At 44.8% G+C, this 18,737-nt stretch overlaps 3 protein-coding genes across 11 annotated transcripts in view; 1 reads left to right on the forward strand and 2 right to left on the reverse strand.

Moving 5' to 3' along the window:
* Window positions 1–6,586, reverse strand: part of LOC106816762 (cytochrome c-type heme lyase-like) — a 14,795-nt gene extending 8,209 nt beyond the window's left edge. The window contains exons 1-2 of one of the 4 annotated variants that reach the window (XM_014821387.1): window positions 6,240–6,586; window positions 2,886–3,001 (exon numbers count right to left, since the gene is read on the reverse strand). In XM_014821387.1, the coding sequence (XP_014676873.1) occupies window positions 2,886–2,972 (87 nt within the window). In that variant the 5' untranslated portion in view covers window positions 2,973–3,001; window positions 6,240–6,586. Of the gene's footprint in view, window positions 1–2,885; window positions 3,002–6,123 lie in introns of all 4 variants that reach the window. The other 3 variants (XM_014821386.1, XM_014821384.1, XM_014821385.1) reach the window with 3 other exon arrangements.
* LOC106816763 overlaps window positions 1–8,764 on the forward strand; it is a 27,093-nt gene extending 18,329 nt beyond the window's left edge. For 2 of the 6 annotated variants that reach the window (XM_014821388.1, XM_014821389.1), the window contains exons 4-5: window positions 6,595–6,652; window positions 8,694–8,760. In XM_014821388.1, coding sequence (XP_014676874.1) covers window positions 6,595–6,652; window positions 8,694–8,745 — 110 coding nt within the window. In that variant the 3' untranslated portion in view covers window positions 8,746–8,760. Of the gene's footprint in view, window positions 1–2,079; window positions 2,494–6,594; window positions 6,653–8,693 lie in introns of those variants that run through there. The other 4 variants (XR_001394932.1, XM_014821391.1, XM_014821392.1 and 1 more) reach the window with 3 other exon arrangements.
* A 5,500-nt stretch (window positions 8,765–14,264) lies between these two features.
* LOC106816765 (piggyBac transposable element-derived protein 4-like) lies at window positions 14,265–15,730 on the reverse strand (the record flags this gene model as incomplete). The annotated part of the gene is given in 1 exon segment (XM_014821393.1): window positions 14,265–15,730. A coding segment is annotated over 1 exon segment (848 nt), but the record flags the coding sequence as incomplete, so codon positions are not given.
* Between the last annotated feature and the right edge of the window lie 3,007 nt (window positions 15,731–18,737).

The raw sequence follows: 18,737 nt of genomic DNA on the forward strand, positions 1-18,737 counted from the left end.
ACTAGGCGAGCTAGGCAAGAAACGCTCTTTGCTAGGTTGAAAATAGCCCCTAGCTATACTAGACACAGGCACTTGAAGCGTTTCAATAAAATATAAGCTAACTTAAATACGAAATCTATTTACTACACAAATTCTTAATGTTTCTATGTATAGGCCTACTCTCTTTTCAATGAAGGTGCGAGGTGGCAAAGCTACTATATAGACTAGGACTCAGCTCCCACGACCGATTAGGGCCATTTAGTGACTAAGCTAAGCCGAGGAGGTGGGGAGAAAGTGCCAGTCCTATGGGCCTATAGGCGGCGGGGCAGAGCGGCGCACTTGCTTTTTCCAAAGCTCCCGTACGCAGCCTCGCCCATTGCGCAACGTTGCAAAAACGTTGCAGCGTTGGCGGCCGCGTAAGATGAGCGCCGGTAGGTGTTTCCTGATTCTGACAGCCGTTTCCATTACTGGGCGGAAGTTGCAGGCGACATGTCAGATTTCGAGCAGTTCTTTCTGTGATTTCTGCCTGTACACAAGTCTGCGTTAGCGAACAGATTACTCCGGTTAGCAGTTTCTTATAACCAAGTGAACACTGTGTCACGTTTCCAAAATGTCTGCCGTCTGTGTGCCCCCACTAAAATATGCGGACTGTTGCGCTGCAGCTATGGATTCGTGCGCTTGGCCATAATGCCATTCGGCGGCACGGATCCATAGCTGCCAAGCGCTGCATACTGTCTAAGGACGTTCCCAGGGTGGGCGGTGCGTGCGCCTTGCCGCGGAAGCTGCCGCGAAAGATCTGCCGGCTTAGCCGCTTTGGAATTTAACACCTCCTTCGGCAACAGCTCTGCTAGGTAGTCCCGTACTCATGCTTGGATACAAATCATGATACAATGTATACACATGTCAGCAAATTATGATCAACACTGGGCCACGCTTGCGCTTGCCAAGACTATGGCTTATGCCTGCCTCTGTTATAAAACGCTAGTGTGACATAGTAAATTATGTAACTAAGGCTGGCCGCGTGCTCGCGCTCTCCGCACTTCGCTCAGATGCGCCTGCCCGCTATAAAGTTGGATAACATCAACAACCACTAATCCTGCCGATTATGACGATTTTTTTTTTACTGAATCGGCGGGATATTCAACGGCATTGAAATCTGGTATCCCGCACAAGAATCTGGTATCCCGCGGATATCGGGATACCGCTAATTTCGACCCCTGGGTACATATTATAATAGTATTAATACGCCATTATACGACAACGACCCTCGTGCCTAAGTTTGGTGTTCATTCGACTATAATGGCGCATGTTACTAGTACTAGTATAGTAGTACTACTACTAGTCTGTAGTCATGATCGTGATACTTGATCATGATCGTGACACATATTACATAATCGTGCTACCATAGATATAGATACAATAATGTAACCCAACAAGAGTAGGGTTACAACGCGAGCCTATTCTTTTCTTTTGGAGGAGCCCCTGAGTGATTCACTCAGGGCGGTTTTATGGTGCGTTTTTCGTGGCTAGAACTTCTAAACTGGGGGTTTATTCTAAACACGAACCTTTCTCCGCTATCCTGGGACTTACTATGTATCACAATACTCTGTATTAAACTAATATAACCTGTTATAAAATTTGGAAGCGACGAGCGGCGATATTTCGAGCATTTTCGAAATTTTGTAACAGGTTATATTATAATTAGTTTAATACAGAGTATTGTGTGAGTTAGTGCGGGTTTATTGAGTGAATCACTCAGGAGCTCCTCCAAAGAAACGAATAGGCTCGCGTTGTAACCCTACGCTTGTTGAGTTACATTATTGTATCTACCATAGATATAGAATAAAGATTATCTATCTTTATTCTATATCTATGGTGCTGCTGATCATGATCGTACTAGTTACTGTTTACTCTGTTACGTTAATGCGCCGTTCAAGTGTTGCTTTTACTGTTTTAGTTTAGGTTAGTGGTTAACAAAATGAACAAGTAAGCTGTAGTTGCAGTGTAGTTAATCCCGGAGTAAGTGACGTGTCTGGAAACGAGAAGGGAACTTAACATTGATACGATGTTTTACTATCATTGATTGTTCTTTGTGTAAAGCAGGTATGAAGTTCAAGACAAAAATGGTCTGTCAGTCAGCGATGAAAGACCGCATAACGAGACTCGATTCAGGAGCACTACCTCTAGCTTAACATCGGGACATACCAGAAGCAGCATGAAACTTGCTCTACCAACAGCCGAAGATGGTAGCCACCTAAGCTAGCAACAGAAAGGTGAGCGCATGTGGGCCCAATCCTAGTTTGGCACACTGGATTAGTTTAGCACATTTGCGAAAATGAGAGCTGGGGTCTCAAACTAGGATTGTGCACTGTGGTGACAAGCACACTGACACCTGTGCAATATGTACTATCTATACTATGTTCGAACTTATAATGCGTATGTACGGCAAGTAGTATATTTTTGTGTTATTTGTACAAAATAAAATGTATGAAAATACAATTTGTGTTTCTGTTTACTTTTCATGCTTATATACCTTCTTTATACTCCCTAATTTACCGGTGCAAGGTGATTGAACCATGAAACTTTTTATGTAGCGTAATTATAACCTAAATTAGCTGAAAATAACCCTAGAACCTAGAGTAAACTCTCCCTTTAAGTGAAATAGATAGAGGTGGAAGGGAAGAAGGAATGGAGGAAGGAGATTGCGTGTCTATGTGCACATGGCCAGAAGAGGGTGAGCGAGGGACATAAATAGGGAGGAAGGGTAGGAGAATTTATCCTCCTTGCTACAGTTACTCTTGTTTTGTTAGATGATGTTTTACCCGGCTTATAATCTGTTAGTATTATACCTCCTGTCACCTATTATTCTATTTCTTCAGCGAAATACTTAGCTATGTGTTACTTACACTGGGATCAGATGTCTGTCTGCATTGTTTCGATGATGTCAATTCACCAGCAGTTGTGTTCGCATTAGCTGATATACTGGCTCCCATCACACAAGATGCACAGGGACCTATCAAATCTAAAAGTAAACATTTAAGTGTTGCATGTAATGCATGAAAACTTAGAAAAATGATGGCAAGGTGTGGGAACTGAGAGACTGGTAAAAGCTAAATTTGTCATGATAAAGAATTAACGCATACAATCTTAAAACTGCCAGACTTTACGAAGATTTAACGCAAATGCAAGGATTATGGATCTATGTTAACCCAATCCATGGCAATTGTTAGCCACAAGTGCCTGCATGTATGCCTTAGAAATTGGGGTGATATACTTGTATTTAATAATATTCTGTCATTTCTGATGCAAAAGGCTATGTCATCATAATGTGTGCAGGCAGTACTTGTGGCTATGAGTGTGAGGATTCATGTCACACTGTATAGACTTAGACCATATATGAATGATCTTTTCTGTATCAGTGCATCACCAATATTGGTATACGAGTCGACGAGTGCCTGCAGCACCTGACGCCCTCTTAGCTGTGTTACTGTTAAGCTGAGCTTACACTACCGACTTTATGCAAACTAATTGGCGAATTGGACCAACTTCCCAACTTACAACCGACAATCGGCAGTGTAAACGCATAAGTCGCGCGAGCAATGGGTCAAGAGCAACTAGTTGGGAGACTCTATTACATGTTCTATTTTTGCCAACTCAGTGTTGCCGAATTGGTCCAACTCGCCAATTTGACAACATAAAGTCGGTAGTGTAAACCCAGGACTATGTACTATGGCCGTGTAGCTCTAGAACAATAGCCCTTCGTCTGCCACAGGGCTATAGCGCAAACTATGTTGAAACTGGGCAACCATACTGCTCCCTTAGTCCGAGTTTCCTCTGACCAATGACCACACCGACGATTTTTGGTGGATTTGGTGTGGTTTTTGGCCAAAGGTGTGGGTTTGGGTGGACAAAAAATTGTCGGTCTGGGCATTGGGCTAAGGAAACTCGACTACTGCTCCCTCTGCTCCCACGAGGAACGGATCACAGAAAAAACGAGGGTAGCCCATTACTCATAGGTGTGTGGGTATAGCACTGGCGCTGATTACAAGGTTGCCATCAACATGTTAATTATGATTAAAAATAAAAGTGCCAGTTCACCCCCATCCATGAGTAATGGCCTGCTCCCATGTTTTTGGCTACATTTCGGATAACGGAACGGAACTTGCAAGCACTTGAAGTAGTGCTAAGCCTTTGAGTTAGAGTTTGAGGAATAAATGAATAGATATAATTAGATCATAGGGATGCATGGTGTAAAGTTGTGAAAAGTGTTCAAAAAGATAGGTAAGAGGTTGATCACTCGATGTAGATAAATAAGCGTTAAAAGGCATTTTGCGTTCTGTGAGCCGTTTTTTGTGGGAGCAGTGGGAGCAGTTCCATTGCCCAGTTTTAACATAGTTTGTGCTATAGCACTGTGCCTGTGGCAGAGCGAAGGGCTATAGTTCTAGAGTAGAGCTAATGCCATGGCTGCGTAGCTCATTCAGATCATTCACCCCTGCAATGCTACTGCTAGGCCCCTAGTGCTAGTACTAGTCGTTGTGCTCATAGGGTCTATGTCTCAGGGCACTGCCGGAACGTACCCTGGTAACTATTTGATATGGTTAGGGTTAGGGTTAGGGAGTAGGCGTAGGCAACTCCCTAGACTCGTTAGTGGAGTAGGCGAGGTACGGTCCGGCATATTAGATAGTACCAGGGTACGTTCCGGTATACCGACTCGTACCCAGGGTACAGTTCCGGGCATATTAACAGTAACCCAGGGTACGTTCCGATATACCGGACCGGCAGGGTACGTTCCGGCAGTACCCTGGCATGGGGGACATAGACCCTCTCAGCAGCAGTAGTACTAGTACTACTAGTTATGGCTGAGAGGGTCTAATGTCCCCGGGTACTGCCGAGCGTCCCCTGGTACTATTCCAATATGCCGGACCGTACTCGCCTACTCCACTAACGAGTCTAGGGAGTCACCTACGCCTACTCCCTAACCCTAATCCTAACGCTAACCATATCAAATAATGACCAGGGTAAATCCGGTATACCGGACCGTACCCAGGTACGTTCCGGCAGTACCCTGGGGGACATAGACCCTACGAGCACTAGTTACTACTAGTACTACTACTAGTACTAGTAGTAGTAGTAGTAGTACTAGTACTAGGGCTCATTGGGTCTATGTCCCCCAGGGTACTGCCGGAACGTACCCTGGTCACTATTTGATATGGTTATGGTGTAGGATTAGGGTTAGGGTTAGGTGTTAGGGTTAGGGTTATGGGTTAGGTTAGGGTTAGAGTTAGGGTTTAGGGAGTAGGCGTAGGCGACTCCCTAGACTCGTTAGTGGAGTAGGTCGTAGGCGACTCCCTAACTCTTAGTGGGAGTAGCGCGTAGGCGACTCCCTAGACTCGTTAGTGGAGAGTGCGAAGGTACAGTCCGGCATATTGTATAGTACCAGGGTACGTTCTGGTATACCGGACCGTACCCAGGGTACGTTCTGGCAGTACCCCGGGGGACATTATGACATAGACCCTCTCAGCAGTACTAGTACTAGTAGGCCTACTGCTCATAGGGTCTATGTCCCCCAGGGTACTGCCGGAACGTACCCTGTGTACGGTCCGGTATACCGGAACGTACCGCTGGTCACTATTTGATATGGTTAGGGTTAGGATTAGGTTAGGTTAAGATTAGGGTTAGGGTTTTGGGTTGCGGTTAGGGAGTAGGCGTAGGCGACTCCTAGACTCGTTAGTGGAGTAACGAGGTACGGTTCGGCATATTAAGATAGTACCGAGTACGTTCCGGTATAGCGGACAGTACCAGGGCTAACGTTCCGGCAGTACCCCGGGACATAGACCCTCTCAGCACTACGCTCACTACTAGTAGTACTAGTAGTAGCTCTAGTACTATAGCCCGCGGATCGCTGCCGCAGGAATCGATCGATCGCAGCGATCCGCGGGAGAGCTATACTACTACTAACCCGACCAGGCTGTGTGACTAACGTCAATACACCACAGTATTCTAACCCTAGCAATACCGTTTCCTGGAGCTATACTACTACTACTACTAGAGCTATACTATACTAGAGCTATACTAGAGCTATACTATTACTAGTAGTAGTACTAGCAGTACTAGCAGTACTACTACTACTACTACTAGTAGTACTAGTAGTAACATGTGATGGGAGACATTTTCTCACACAGCCTGGTTGGGTTACCTGAAATCTATGCTGAAATGAAGTACAATTGTGTCACTAGGCTAGTTGCTAAGCTGCGATTAACTTTTGTCATGAATCAAGATCAAATTTACGAACGAAGCAACCGATAGATGGCAGTGCGCGCTATGTGTCACATCCGGTACGTGACTAGACTGGTCTGCGCATCGACAGTTCCACCAGAGGTTCCACTCGCGTTACACGCAACGCGTGTGGAACTGTCGAGTGCGGACCCCAGTCTAGTACGTCACTTGGCGGGAGGTCGTTTTGCGGTTTTGCGTGGTTCTGTGAACGCGTTGTAAGTTAAAGTTTCATCTACGTTCTGAGGTTACGCTGTAGAAAGACTATTGTTGCCGATACACTGCAGTTATGAATTAAAATACAATACGATAAAAGGCTATTTATTTTTGCAACGTTTTTAGTCATCGCTTGTGAGTCACTAGAGTCACTACAGTCTACAGCCACAGGAAGTATGTCACGTGCGTAGACAATAGGCCTACTAATATATACCGTATCTTACTATTTGGTCTCGACGTGGGTGCAAATCCACTTTAGGCACCTTAGCCTTAGGTATCACGAAGTGATGCACAGATTCTGTGTATCATCAACTGATGCCACAGGAATTTTCCGTATATCAAGGAATGCATGCAATAAAACCTTAACCCTAACCCTAACCCTAAAGCCAACCCATAACCCCTTGACCTAAAATATACCCTAACCTAACCCATAACACACTTCGTCGATACCCTAGCGCTAAGGAGTAAGGTTATACTTTATGAACTTATGGGTTAGGGTTAGGGTTTTTGCGATCATTCCAATTGATATACGGAATTCTGTTGCAATCAGATTGATGATACACAGAAATCTTTCAGTACGTTCGGAGATACATAAGGTGCCTAAAGTGGATTTGCGCCCTCGACGTGTACTACGCGTGCGCGTATGTTGTCACTTTCTCGTTCGTGTCGGGTCGAGCAATAAACTTGACGTGTAGTCACTAGTCACTAGTGTGTTGTGGATAAGTTTGGCTGAAGGGGTCGTTGTGTATATAGTCCTGAGGTGTCGGCTCGAGTATGCTCGTGCTACCTCTAACCCTAACACCCTAACCCTAAGGCTAACCATATAAAATCGTTACCTCGGTACATATTTATAATAGTATTAATACGCCATTATACGACAACGACCCTCGTGCCTAAGTTTGGTGTTCATTCGACTATAATGGCGATGTTACTAGTACTAGTATAGTAGTACTACTACTAGTTCTGTAGTCATGATCGTGATACTTGATCATGATCGTGACACATATTACATAATCGTGCTACCATAGATATAATACAATAAAGTAACCCAACAAGAGTAGGGTTACAACGCGAGCCTATTATTTTCTTTTGGAGGAGCCCCTGAGTGATTTCACTCAGGCGGTTTTATGTGCGTTTTTCGTGGCTAGAACTTCTAAACTGGGGTTTATTCAAACACGGAACGCTTTTCCCTCCGCTACCTGGGACTTACTAATGTATCAACAATACTCTGTATTAAGCTAATATAACCTGTTATAAAATTTGGAAGCGACGAGCGGCGATTATTCGAGCATTTTCGAAATTTTGTAACAGTTATATTATAATTAGTTTAATACAGAGTATTGTGTGAGTTAGTGCGGCGGTTTATTGAGTGAATCACTCAGGAGCTCCTCCAAAGAAACGAATAGTCGCGTTGTAACGCCTACGCTTGTTGATTACATTATTGTATCTACCATAGATGATAACAGACCACTGAATTAATATTCTCCATAGGATCCTTTACTTAAGAATTGACTTTCAAGGAGCTGAAAAATAGTATTTCGGTCGTTTTCGGCCGACGTGGCAATATAAAGCTGGTACCATGACTTCAGCTGTGCACTCATTGAGAATGTAGTGACAAATGTTCGTCCGCGTTTAAAAAAATATCGCGAATGATATTAACTGCGACACACATTTGTGGCCTAAAAAAGCAGTGGCCGCGTGCTAATGTCGAATGGGGGCTATACGTTGAAGAGAATTCGTTTTATGATTACCAGTAAACCATCCACCCATCTCCATGGCTGTCATTGACAACCAACTACCAGCCTAAATAAGTGAATCACGATAGAAACGTCGCTAGTACAGCTTAGTGCACGGGTCTGCAGGCCCTCCGATGGTCGGCCGATGACGCTACATCTGCTACCTAACAGGGTAAGAACGCGGTAGTGCATTTAGATAGTGTGCGAGCGGTGTCAGATATAGAATAAAGATTATCTATCTTATTCTATATCTATGGTGCTGCTGATCGATCGATCGTACTAGTTACTGTTTACTCTGTTACGTTAATGCGCCGTCAAGTGTTGCTTTTACTGTTTTAGTTTAGGTTAGTGGTTAACAAAATGAACAAGTAAGCTGTAGTTGCCAGTGTAGTTAATCCCGGAGTAAGTGACGTGTCTGGAAACGAGAAGGGAACTTAACATTCATACGATGTTTTACTATCATTGATTGTTCTTTGGTGAAAGCAGCTTTATGAAGTTCAAGACAAAAATGGTCTGTCAGTCAGCGAGAAAGGCCGCATAACGAGACTCGATTCAGGAGCCACTACCTCTAGCTTAACATCGGGACATACCAGCACACAGCATGAAACTTGCTCTACCAACAGCCGAAGATGTGTAGCCACTAAGCTAGCAACAGAAAGGTGAGCGCATGTGGGCCCAATCCTAGTTTGGCACACTCGGATTAGTTTAGCCACATTTGCGAAAATGAGAGCTGGGGTCTCAAACTAGATTGTGCACTGTGGTGACAAGCACACTGACACCTTTGTGCACTATGTACTATCTATACTATGTTCGAACTTATAATGCCGTCAGTTACGCGCAAGTAGTATATTTTTGTGTTATTTGTACAAAATAAAATGTATGAAAATACAATTTGTGTTTCTGTTTACTTTTCATGCTTATATACCTTCTTTATACTCCCTAATTTACCGGTGCATTCGATGTAACCAAACGCTCGACACAAACACAACTGCCATTAATTCAAAACTCTTGCGTGGTGCCCAGACGCAGCTAGCCGATATAGCGAACATATGCGCAGGCTTTCAGATTTGAAAAGTACAGGAAGACTACTAATGACTCCCCTAGGACACCATAGGGGGTCTTTTCACACTCCATAATCACACCCTTAAGAGGCATGATGGAGAGCTCCACTAAAAAATCACACCCTTACAGTTACAGGGGTCGAAATTAGATTTTTATTATGGTATCCATTTGGAATACCAGGTATTGAAATCTGGTATCCCCCAAAGATCTGGTATCCCATTTTTGGGATAGTAACTTCAACAATGTTGGTATCCAAAATCTTAAAATATGCAATAATAGCACTTGAAAATTATTAATATGTAATGTAATTATTATATAAAAACAGAGTCACAGATATGCACAGACAAGTACACTGCAGACGTATTGTCTAGACTAGACGCATTGTTTGGTTCGCTTGATACAATGTATACACATCACATTTATGATCAACATCGGCCACGCTTACGCTTGCGCTTGCAAATATGCTATGCCTGCTGTATAACGCTAGTGTGGCATAGTAAGGGTGCATGAGCCCGTTCAGATCGCGCGCACTCGCTCTACGTGCGCACTCGCTCAGATGCGCTGCCGTATAAAGTTGATAACTCAACAACCACTATCCCGATTTTGACGATTTTTTTTACTATTCCGGCGGGATACCAAGCATTGAAATCTGGTATCCAACACAAGAATCTACTATCTTGCGGATATTGGGATACCGCTAATTTCGACCTCTGCCTTAAGAGGCATGATGGATAGCTCCACTAAAAATCACACCTTTAAAAGGGATGATGGAAAGCTCCTTGAGGGCTTCATTCAATGGCTTCGTCATGATTACATTCTTTTCATCCAACAACCTAACACTAGCACACAGATTAATAAAAGAGTTGATCGGATGTAAAAATAAACTTGTTTTATTTATTCTGACATGACATGAACAGTCTCTCTGAATTTGAAAACGAAAAATGAAGAAATTACTTTTAATAAATTGAAGTATTAACGGTAAACCATCCTAACCTTAACAAACCAAATTACTGTAAAGTCAGCCAGGAGCCGTCATAATGCACAAGTCTTACACCACGTGGTCTTGACATACAATGTGCCATTCTTTTCAAACGTATCTTATCTAAAAGACTCGCCGATGGGCCAACTTTTAAAGGTTTTTTCTTTCACAGTTTTTGAAGTTGACAGCTTGCTTGCTGCCGGGTCCACCATTGTTTTAAGATACGACGAAGGGTGTATGAAAGCCGCATTCTCATTGGCTACTGAAACTAGAGTTGGGCTAGATACTCCAATCAGGGCTCGCGATCCATTGCAACATTGACAACGCTATGGAGCGCTATTTCAACATAATACACAGACTTTTGGTGCGCGATTTCAACCACTTTTATGAGGCGCGATGATGCACGCACCAGGGCACAATTTCGGGTGCGCGGTGGAGCGCAGGCGCGATCGCGCCCCTTAAAAATGAAAGCCTGTATGTGGTAAACGAGGCATTGGCAAAATTATTGTGGCAGCCATGGAAATGCCTTGTAAAATTAAGCAGGAGTTTCTAATATAATCTTCTTTCTGCTTTTTTCTCCTTCGTTTTCTTTCCGATGCACTGAATTGAACTGGTCTGCCCACCATTGTTTATTGTTTAGTTGATATAGCGTGAAGGGGGATTTTGCAAACATTTTTGTTGGCATAAATAAAAAAACCACAAATAGCATTTCGCAGTTTTATTTATAATTTTTTCAAACATAATACACATGAACATATATTATTTATTTTCCTATATTATATATTCTATGTAGCTAACAGAAATCAAAACAGAAACTGTTTGGGCACTACTTTGTGCACCATACACAAATCACGATGACACCGACCACAGCAACCGAGAGACACCAGTAAATCGTGTTCTAGACTATAAATAGTGTTGATGGCAGTAATTCAAATCATCTAAATTTTTGAAAATTTAATCAACGTAATAACATTATTATCAGGTGAGAGTTTGAGGATATATTTATAACGTTAGTACTAACGTTTGATGTAAAAAAAATTACAAAATTAAGGTTACAACTATAACACTCAGGAGATTCGTAACGTAGACAATTTAAGCATACTCATAGTATTTATTTGCACAGTTTGTATTAAGAAGTAGAGTAATTTAGCACGTCATGCACATTTTACTTTTAGCAAAACCTTAGTGATAGTCCATATTCATTCTGTTGTGTGCATGGCGTGTGTCTTTGATTTGGATCTGGTATGAGCTCGGAGGATGTGGAAACCACAGGTGTGGTAACCTCAGCGACTGAATCAGACTGTGAGGATGTAATTGTAGACACTGATCAGCCTGAGGTAACGGTTGAGGGAACAGTGGAAACTGTAGAAACTGATGCAGATGGACAATCAGTGGAAACTGCCCCAGTTAGTCTTGCAGTTCTTGTGACAAACCTGTCCATAATTGGTCTGAAAAGTATATTGAAATTTGTTACTCAATTGTGAAAGCCCCATTTACATCTGTTGGGGTGGAGTGGGGAGGTTGCCAACTAAAAAAAAGGGTTAATCAAAATTGGTGCATGGGGCATCAGAAATCTATGATCCTGTTTATAGACACATGGTGGGGTTCAGAAGCTTAGCTCAACTTAGTTCTAACATTTCATTAAGGCTGTTTCATTTAAAAGTGAGTTTGTGTGTGGGAGGAGGACCACAGAAAATTTGGACCCCTCCATCCTATTTTGATATCTTTTAACCTAACCTCCAAGGGATATCAATACTTGGCCACACCACCCCTCCCCCGATCAGATTTCAATTGCTTCAGAACCCCCCCCCATGCAGTTCTCTTGGCCCGGTTTCTCCTGCATTGTGCAATAATCTTTCCAGGATAGCCTTTGCAAGTTGATATTTATTCTAAATGAGCAGCCACCAGATTTAGTACCCACACCTGCAATAAATATAACTGCTATACATCATTAGTCCCCAGAGTAGTGTGCACTTATGCGACAATTGCATCGAGGGGTTAGTGTGTTAATAAATACACCTGGTCCTTTGTCTAGAGTGCACTACACCACTTACAGGACATGGCATTACTGAAGCACACTAACTAGAATGCTATCGCTCATTTAAGAATTTAAGAAAAATTCCTACACAGTTTTTTTCATCAATCCCCAATACGAAAGATTTGTTAATTGCGTCGTATGCGGCATCCTGCTGATCTGCTGCATGATTGATTCCTTGCTGATCGATAAGGTTTGAATCAATAGCACTCAATAGGTGATGCCACCTAACAGTGTACTAGGATTGCCACTCAATAAAACGTGGTGAATAGTGGTAACGTTAAGTATAAGTTATACTCCTAAGTCGTATGTCCGGATGGGTAGCTACCGTCCGTATCGTTGCCACCCGGACTCCACTATTGCCCGAGCGCCACGACGCTACACGCTCGACGGTGAACCTCCCAGCTCGTTACGGCTCCTTGTGCGGCGGCAGGGGTCAGCCAACAGTGCCAGACGACGGACAACACGGGGCACGCTGACCTGCGGCTCAGGGCTTGCGTTATATTATATATCGGGAGTTAGTTAACCAGGCGTGTAAACAGTTATACAGGCAGAATACCCGTATTTAGCCGGAAGGCTCAACAACCAGCCGACGGTTAACAAGGGTTGGCTTTGCACAACTGCCGTATCACAGTGTATCAGCTGACCATACCAGTAAACTGTTATACTCTGCCAAACAGCAAACTAATGCGTCGATGTCCTGTTGCATCAAATCGCTTTATTACAGACGTCGTGCTCACTGAGATGTGTGTTTGTGCTCGTGTAGAAGTGCCAGTCCAGTCAGGCGGGCGTCACTCATTGTGCCTCGGATATACGTTTTCAGCCATTTCAGAGCGCTGAACGACCTCTCTGCACTCGCAGTGGATACGGGCATCGTCAATAGTACTACCAAGATGACATGGATGTTCGGAAACAACATTTCAGTAGCTTTCACTGATTTCACTAGTGACGCTTGGATGTGTTGTTTCCAGAGGTCCAGCTCAGCATCAATGTTGTTCGGAGTGAGCAATAGGCGCTCAGACTCTTGCTTGATTACCAACCACATGTCAGGTGTCATATTTTCCATGAAGCCTGTCAAGAGATATTGCGCCTGAAGCCGCGGTAATGGCTTGCACAGACGGTCTGTGAGCTCGGTGACAAGGTGGTCCAGGAATGGTATGTAGGCGTTCAGTCTCCAGTGATCCTTGGCTGTTGCTGCGGGCGTGTTCTGTCTCTGTGCCTGGCACTTGGCAGTGCGAGGAGCAGTGATTGATACGTCATGTGAAGCTGCAACTTCACAGGCATCACTCCAGATATCGTCAAAGGTTGAGTTGTTTCTCTTGTCCCGTAGAGTGGCAGTAACAGTGCTGCTGTGGTTTGATGCCTTAACAAGGTCGCACGTTTCAGACTGCAGCGCTTCATTGAGTGAGTGCACATGCATTGCGAAAATGCAACAGAAGGACTTGGCGCAGTGCGCTAAACAGCGTGTGAAGCTACCCAGTTCCAGTACAGTGTGTCCATAGTGCTTCACTCTGTCAGGGGCTGGTTTCTGCTTTCTCATGGTGATGGTCTTGACAATTCCATTTGCTTGTTTGATAGTGAACACCATGCCATCGTCAACAACAGCTTCACTTGCTGCGTAACGGTGACCTGCACTGGCCCACACCATCCGATCAACCAGCTGGCCGAACAATGTGGTCATTGAATTCAATTAATGAAGTAGGCTGTGTTGGGGGCCAACGCTATGGGAGGATCACGGACTAACCACGGCCACAGACTAAACATGGAAAGCAGACGGCACTACGCGTATTTACGTATATTGGTCAAACGAATACACCTGTGTCTGAAATTGAAGACATGTGGGTACCCGTTCATTAGCACCCACGGTTATTTACTTGTGCCTCAATACCGAGAATACACCCAAAGATACATTCTACTAGCTCATTAGTCGTATATAAGCATCCTGGGACAATTCTCTGCTAAACACCCGTAGCAACATCACTGTGAGAGCAGCATACTTTACACCTCTTAGTTGGGTTGGTTTTTTTCTCTGTCGGGGGGATAACTGAGGGAAAGTGGCGCCCCTTCAGACGTTCCGCAACACCATCTGTCGATCGACGTCCTTTCTTTGGCTGTTCATCACCATCTCTATACTCTTCCATCAGTCTGTCAACCAGTTGCAAGCGAAAGTCCAGCTGGTCGGTGTTGGCATTTGCTGGGTTTTTCTTGTAGAGACAGTATGCATTTATAACACACATATTCATAACATGACGAAACATTTTCTTATACCATTTTTTTTGGCGCTTCCAGGTTAGGGGGTAACTGTACAAAAGTTGGTCACTAAGGTCAACTCCTCCCATTGAATTATTGTATTCAAGAACTATTTTGGGTTTACTCCTCTCTCCTTTGTGGGTAGTCACATTAGCCATGCTAGTATCATGAGCAGTGCTGAGTAGGGAAACATCCTTTTTGTCTTTCCATTTCATCACCGTCAACCTGCCACACTGGCGGGCGATCACCTCGCCTGCCTTCAGCTTTTTATCTTTCACATCTTTTGGTACACCTGAAAAGATATAAAGCAGAGGAGGATTCAGTAAGTATACTACCGTATTTCTTTATTTTTTTACAATAAATCACCAGAAAAATAAAGATGAAATGTGAAACATGAAGTGCCATTACCTTTTCTGTTGAGTCGAAGGGTTCCAACAGCATCAGTGTTTCTGTCTACAAGAATCTGGGCAAGTTCTGGACTTGAGTAGAAATTATCCATATAAATCTTATAGCCTTTGTCTAAAAGGTCTTCAGCTAGATCAAGAACTACACTGGTCGATAGAAGTTTTCCATCTCTCTTTAGATTAGCCTCTTTCCCAGTGTATACAATGAACTTCCATATATATCCACTAGAAGACTCACAGAGTTCAAATGATTTTATCCCGAAACGATCTCTCTTGATTGGAATGTACTGTTTCCACCCAAGACGGCCTTTCCACAGCATCAATGATTCATCTATTGAAATCTCTCTCTCTGGGGTGTAGACTGACACAAATTTCTCAGCTATATAGTCAAGCACAGGTTGCAGTTTGAAGAGTTTAGGGCTGGGATCATTGTCCGCATCAAACGTTGTATTGTCCACAAAATGGAGAAATTGCATGAGGAGTTTGAATCTGTTGACAGACATCACTGAAGCAAAATAGGGTGTCGAAAGTGTGTCCTTCGTTGACCAGTACCATTCAGCAACAGGTTTGTGAACTATACCTTGGAGTATCAACAAAGCAAGAAACACCCTGATCTCATTGCTGTTAGTTGGGGTCCACTTTCTTGCACGGGATTTCGGTTTCAGGGTTGCACCTTGAATATACTGTTGAGCAAATCTATTAGTTTCATCCACAATCATGTCTATCAGACCCTCATCAAAATAGAGCTCAAAGTATTCTAAAGGGTCTGTCACATTATAAAGGTGCACCTTTATGCACAGGACGACGACCGGCTCGAGTCCACACCGGACGGCAGACGAAAGAGGCCAACGGACCTGACGAAAGCGCCGCCGCAAGAGGTACTGTCCGCACCCTCGCCCTGTAACAGGCCGTAGTCCAGCCAGCCACGCCAAGGGAATAAGTGCCTTAGCACCGACACGTACAGTTGGAGGCGCATGCGCGTATACCGGGCCACTGTGCACCCGCTGTCACAGTGCCCCTGCCGGCGGCGCTGTGACAATAACGTACAGGTAAATGCCGTGCGGGACCGTGAAACCGCCGCGTCGCCGAACGGTCGAGCACGGCAAGCGCAGTGCAGAACCCAGTGTACAGTAACCACCCAGCGCTTCGCCGGCGTGACGGGACGCCAGTCGCAGACGGCCTCGCCTCATATTCGGGGAAGCGGCTGGGGCAGGTGCGTATACACCTGCGGGCGTTGTTTGGACGAAGACGTGCTCCGGTTCACGGAGATTGAAGCCCGGGGTTCACGGTCCCGTGCGCACCTGCAACGACCAACATGGCCGCTCCATCAAAAGTGGTCCCACTCTGAGAGGGTCATCGAGGAGGAACAGATGCTGGAAGACGAGGAGGAGGGCGACGAAGAGGACGACGACGACAACGACTTCTGGCGACGATGAGGACGACACGACGACAGCGACGAAGGCGGCAGCCGGAATTTTTTTTTTTGTAGTATGTGTTGTTGGATGGTTTATTTAATAATTGATTGACTCGAATATATAGGTAAAAACAAGAAAAACAAAAATAACTAAAAATATAAATAGAATAAATAAAGTATAGGTTAGATATTAAAAAGAGAGTAGAACGAAATAAAAAATAGAGTAGAGAAGGTTCGTAGTTATTGCTATTAAGGGTAAATAGGTGGAGGAAAAGATGTTTTAAAACGTATAAGTTGTGGGTAACGCTGGAGTTGGGTACGGAAAAGAGAAATAGAGAATAAAAAATAATATATAAATTCAAAGTAAAAGTATAAATGTACAAAACAAACATAATACGGGCATTTTAGTCGACGGCATCATTACACGCTGACGGTAAGTTGCTTGCCCGCATGGCTACGGCTCCCAAACCTTATTTTGTGGGGGGGGGAGTAATGTATAATGATATAAAGATCATGGAAAGTTAGAAGGAATGAAGTATTATTAGAACAAGGACGCGGAAAAGAAGCAGTGTAGTGGTAGCATGAGAGACAGGAAGACCTTTGGTCGTCTACGGGCGGGAACGCAGGTTCATTGACGAGCGTTGAATGGAGCTGGGGGACAAGAGACAAAGAGAGGGCTGGCACTGGTCACCCGCCCGAGGGGTCAGAGCGAAGGACCACCGTGACCAATGCGAACATGAGGTTAGCACAAACGACCCGATCAGAGGTATACGAGAAGAGTCGGGAGCCACGAAGAGCGGAGCCGGCTGAGTTCGATCTCGAGTTCACGAGACATCTCACGTGATCTGTATTACTGGGTTGCTAACGTTTAGACTATCTGCCCGAATGATGTAAGTTAGTCTGTGTCTATGTCGCGGTAACACTGTATAACGTCGCTCCTGTACCGGAGCGAAACGATAGTTATATGTATAGTGTTTCTGGAGTAGTAAGGATGTTTGGTGATGAAGATACGTACAGTCCAATTGTTGATTTTATTGATATTGATGGTTACAGCGATATCTACGAGTACCGACTACGGCATGTAACCCTATCAGGATCCCGACCACGGGTAAAACGAATACCGTATTAACAATTGGTGGCCGTGACCAGGAATCGTAAAGCACGATGTGTTGATGAAGGTGCCGTGTAACCAAGGTACTATAGATTGCAATTAACTGCATGTATGTAGCACAGGAGAAGATAAGTGGCTAGATCTTTTTGAAGTAAAAGCAGTCAACATGGACAGTGAGGCAGGCGACAGTCGTGGAGGCGACGAGGCAACCTGCCATAGCAACGACGACGGAGGACTGGACGATGAGTTGGAAGACAGCCGCGCGAGTAGTAAGGCCAGGCGCGCACGGACGAATATCGTGCACGAAACGAACACCCGACGCCGACCACGGCCGTACCACGGCCCGCCGCCGACGCCCAGCACAGCAACGATCGCGTACGCAGTCCACACCGGGGACCGCAGACAGTGATCGAGGCCCACGGACGACGAAAACGCCCGCAAGGCGGTACTGTCCGCACGTCAGCGCCGTACCCCAGCAGCCGAAACGCAGGGAGTAAGTGCTAGCAACGCGCGACCACGTAGCATGTGGAGGTGGCACATCCGCTAGCGGCCCATCTGTGGCACACCGTGTGGCACAGTGCCCTGCCGGCGGCGGCCTGGACAAATGAGTACAGTAATGCCGTGCGGGACCCGGCCGTCGCCGAAGTCGGAGCCGCAAAGCGCCCAGTGACAGTACAGCCAAGCGGCTCGCCGCTTACGGGCCGCCCATCGGCAACGCTGCGCCTCATATTCCGGGGACAACGACGGGCTGGGCAGGTGGCGTATACGCACCTGGCGGGGCGTTTTTGAGGACGACGGTGCTCGCCGGTTCATGAGATTGAACCGCGGGTTCACGGTCGTCCACCTCAACGACACGAGCCGTCCCATCCAAAAGTGGTGCCACCGAGGAGGCACCACTCCCAAGAGCGTAGCGCGTCGACCAACGCAAAAGGCGCAGGGCATGGGGGGTCGAGTCGAGAATGGAATGCTGAAGACGAGGAGGGGCGACAAAGAGGACGACGACGACAACGGACTTCTGGCACGAAGGACGACGACGACGAAAGCAGCCGACGAAGCGGCAGCCGAATTTTTTTTTTATGTTGTAGTATGTGTTGTTTTGTGGTGTTGGATGTTTATTTAATAATTGATTACTCGAATATATATAAAAACAAGAAAAACAAAATATAAAAATATAAATAAATAAATAAATATATTAAAAAGAGATAGAATCAAATAAAAAATAGAGGTAGAAATTAAGGTAATAGGTGAGAAAATGTTTTAAAACGTATAAGTTGTGTA

The sequence above is a fragment of the Priapulus caudatus genome, unplaced genomic scaffold, assembly GCF_000485595.1.
Source record: "Priapulus caudatus unplaced genomic scaffold, Priapulus_caudatus-5.0.1 Scaffold1480, whole genome shotgun sequence".
Lineage (NCBI taxonomy): Eukaryota > Metazoa > Priapulida > Priapulimorpha > Priapulimorphida > Priapulidae > Priapulus > Priapulus caudatus.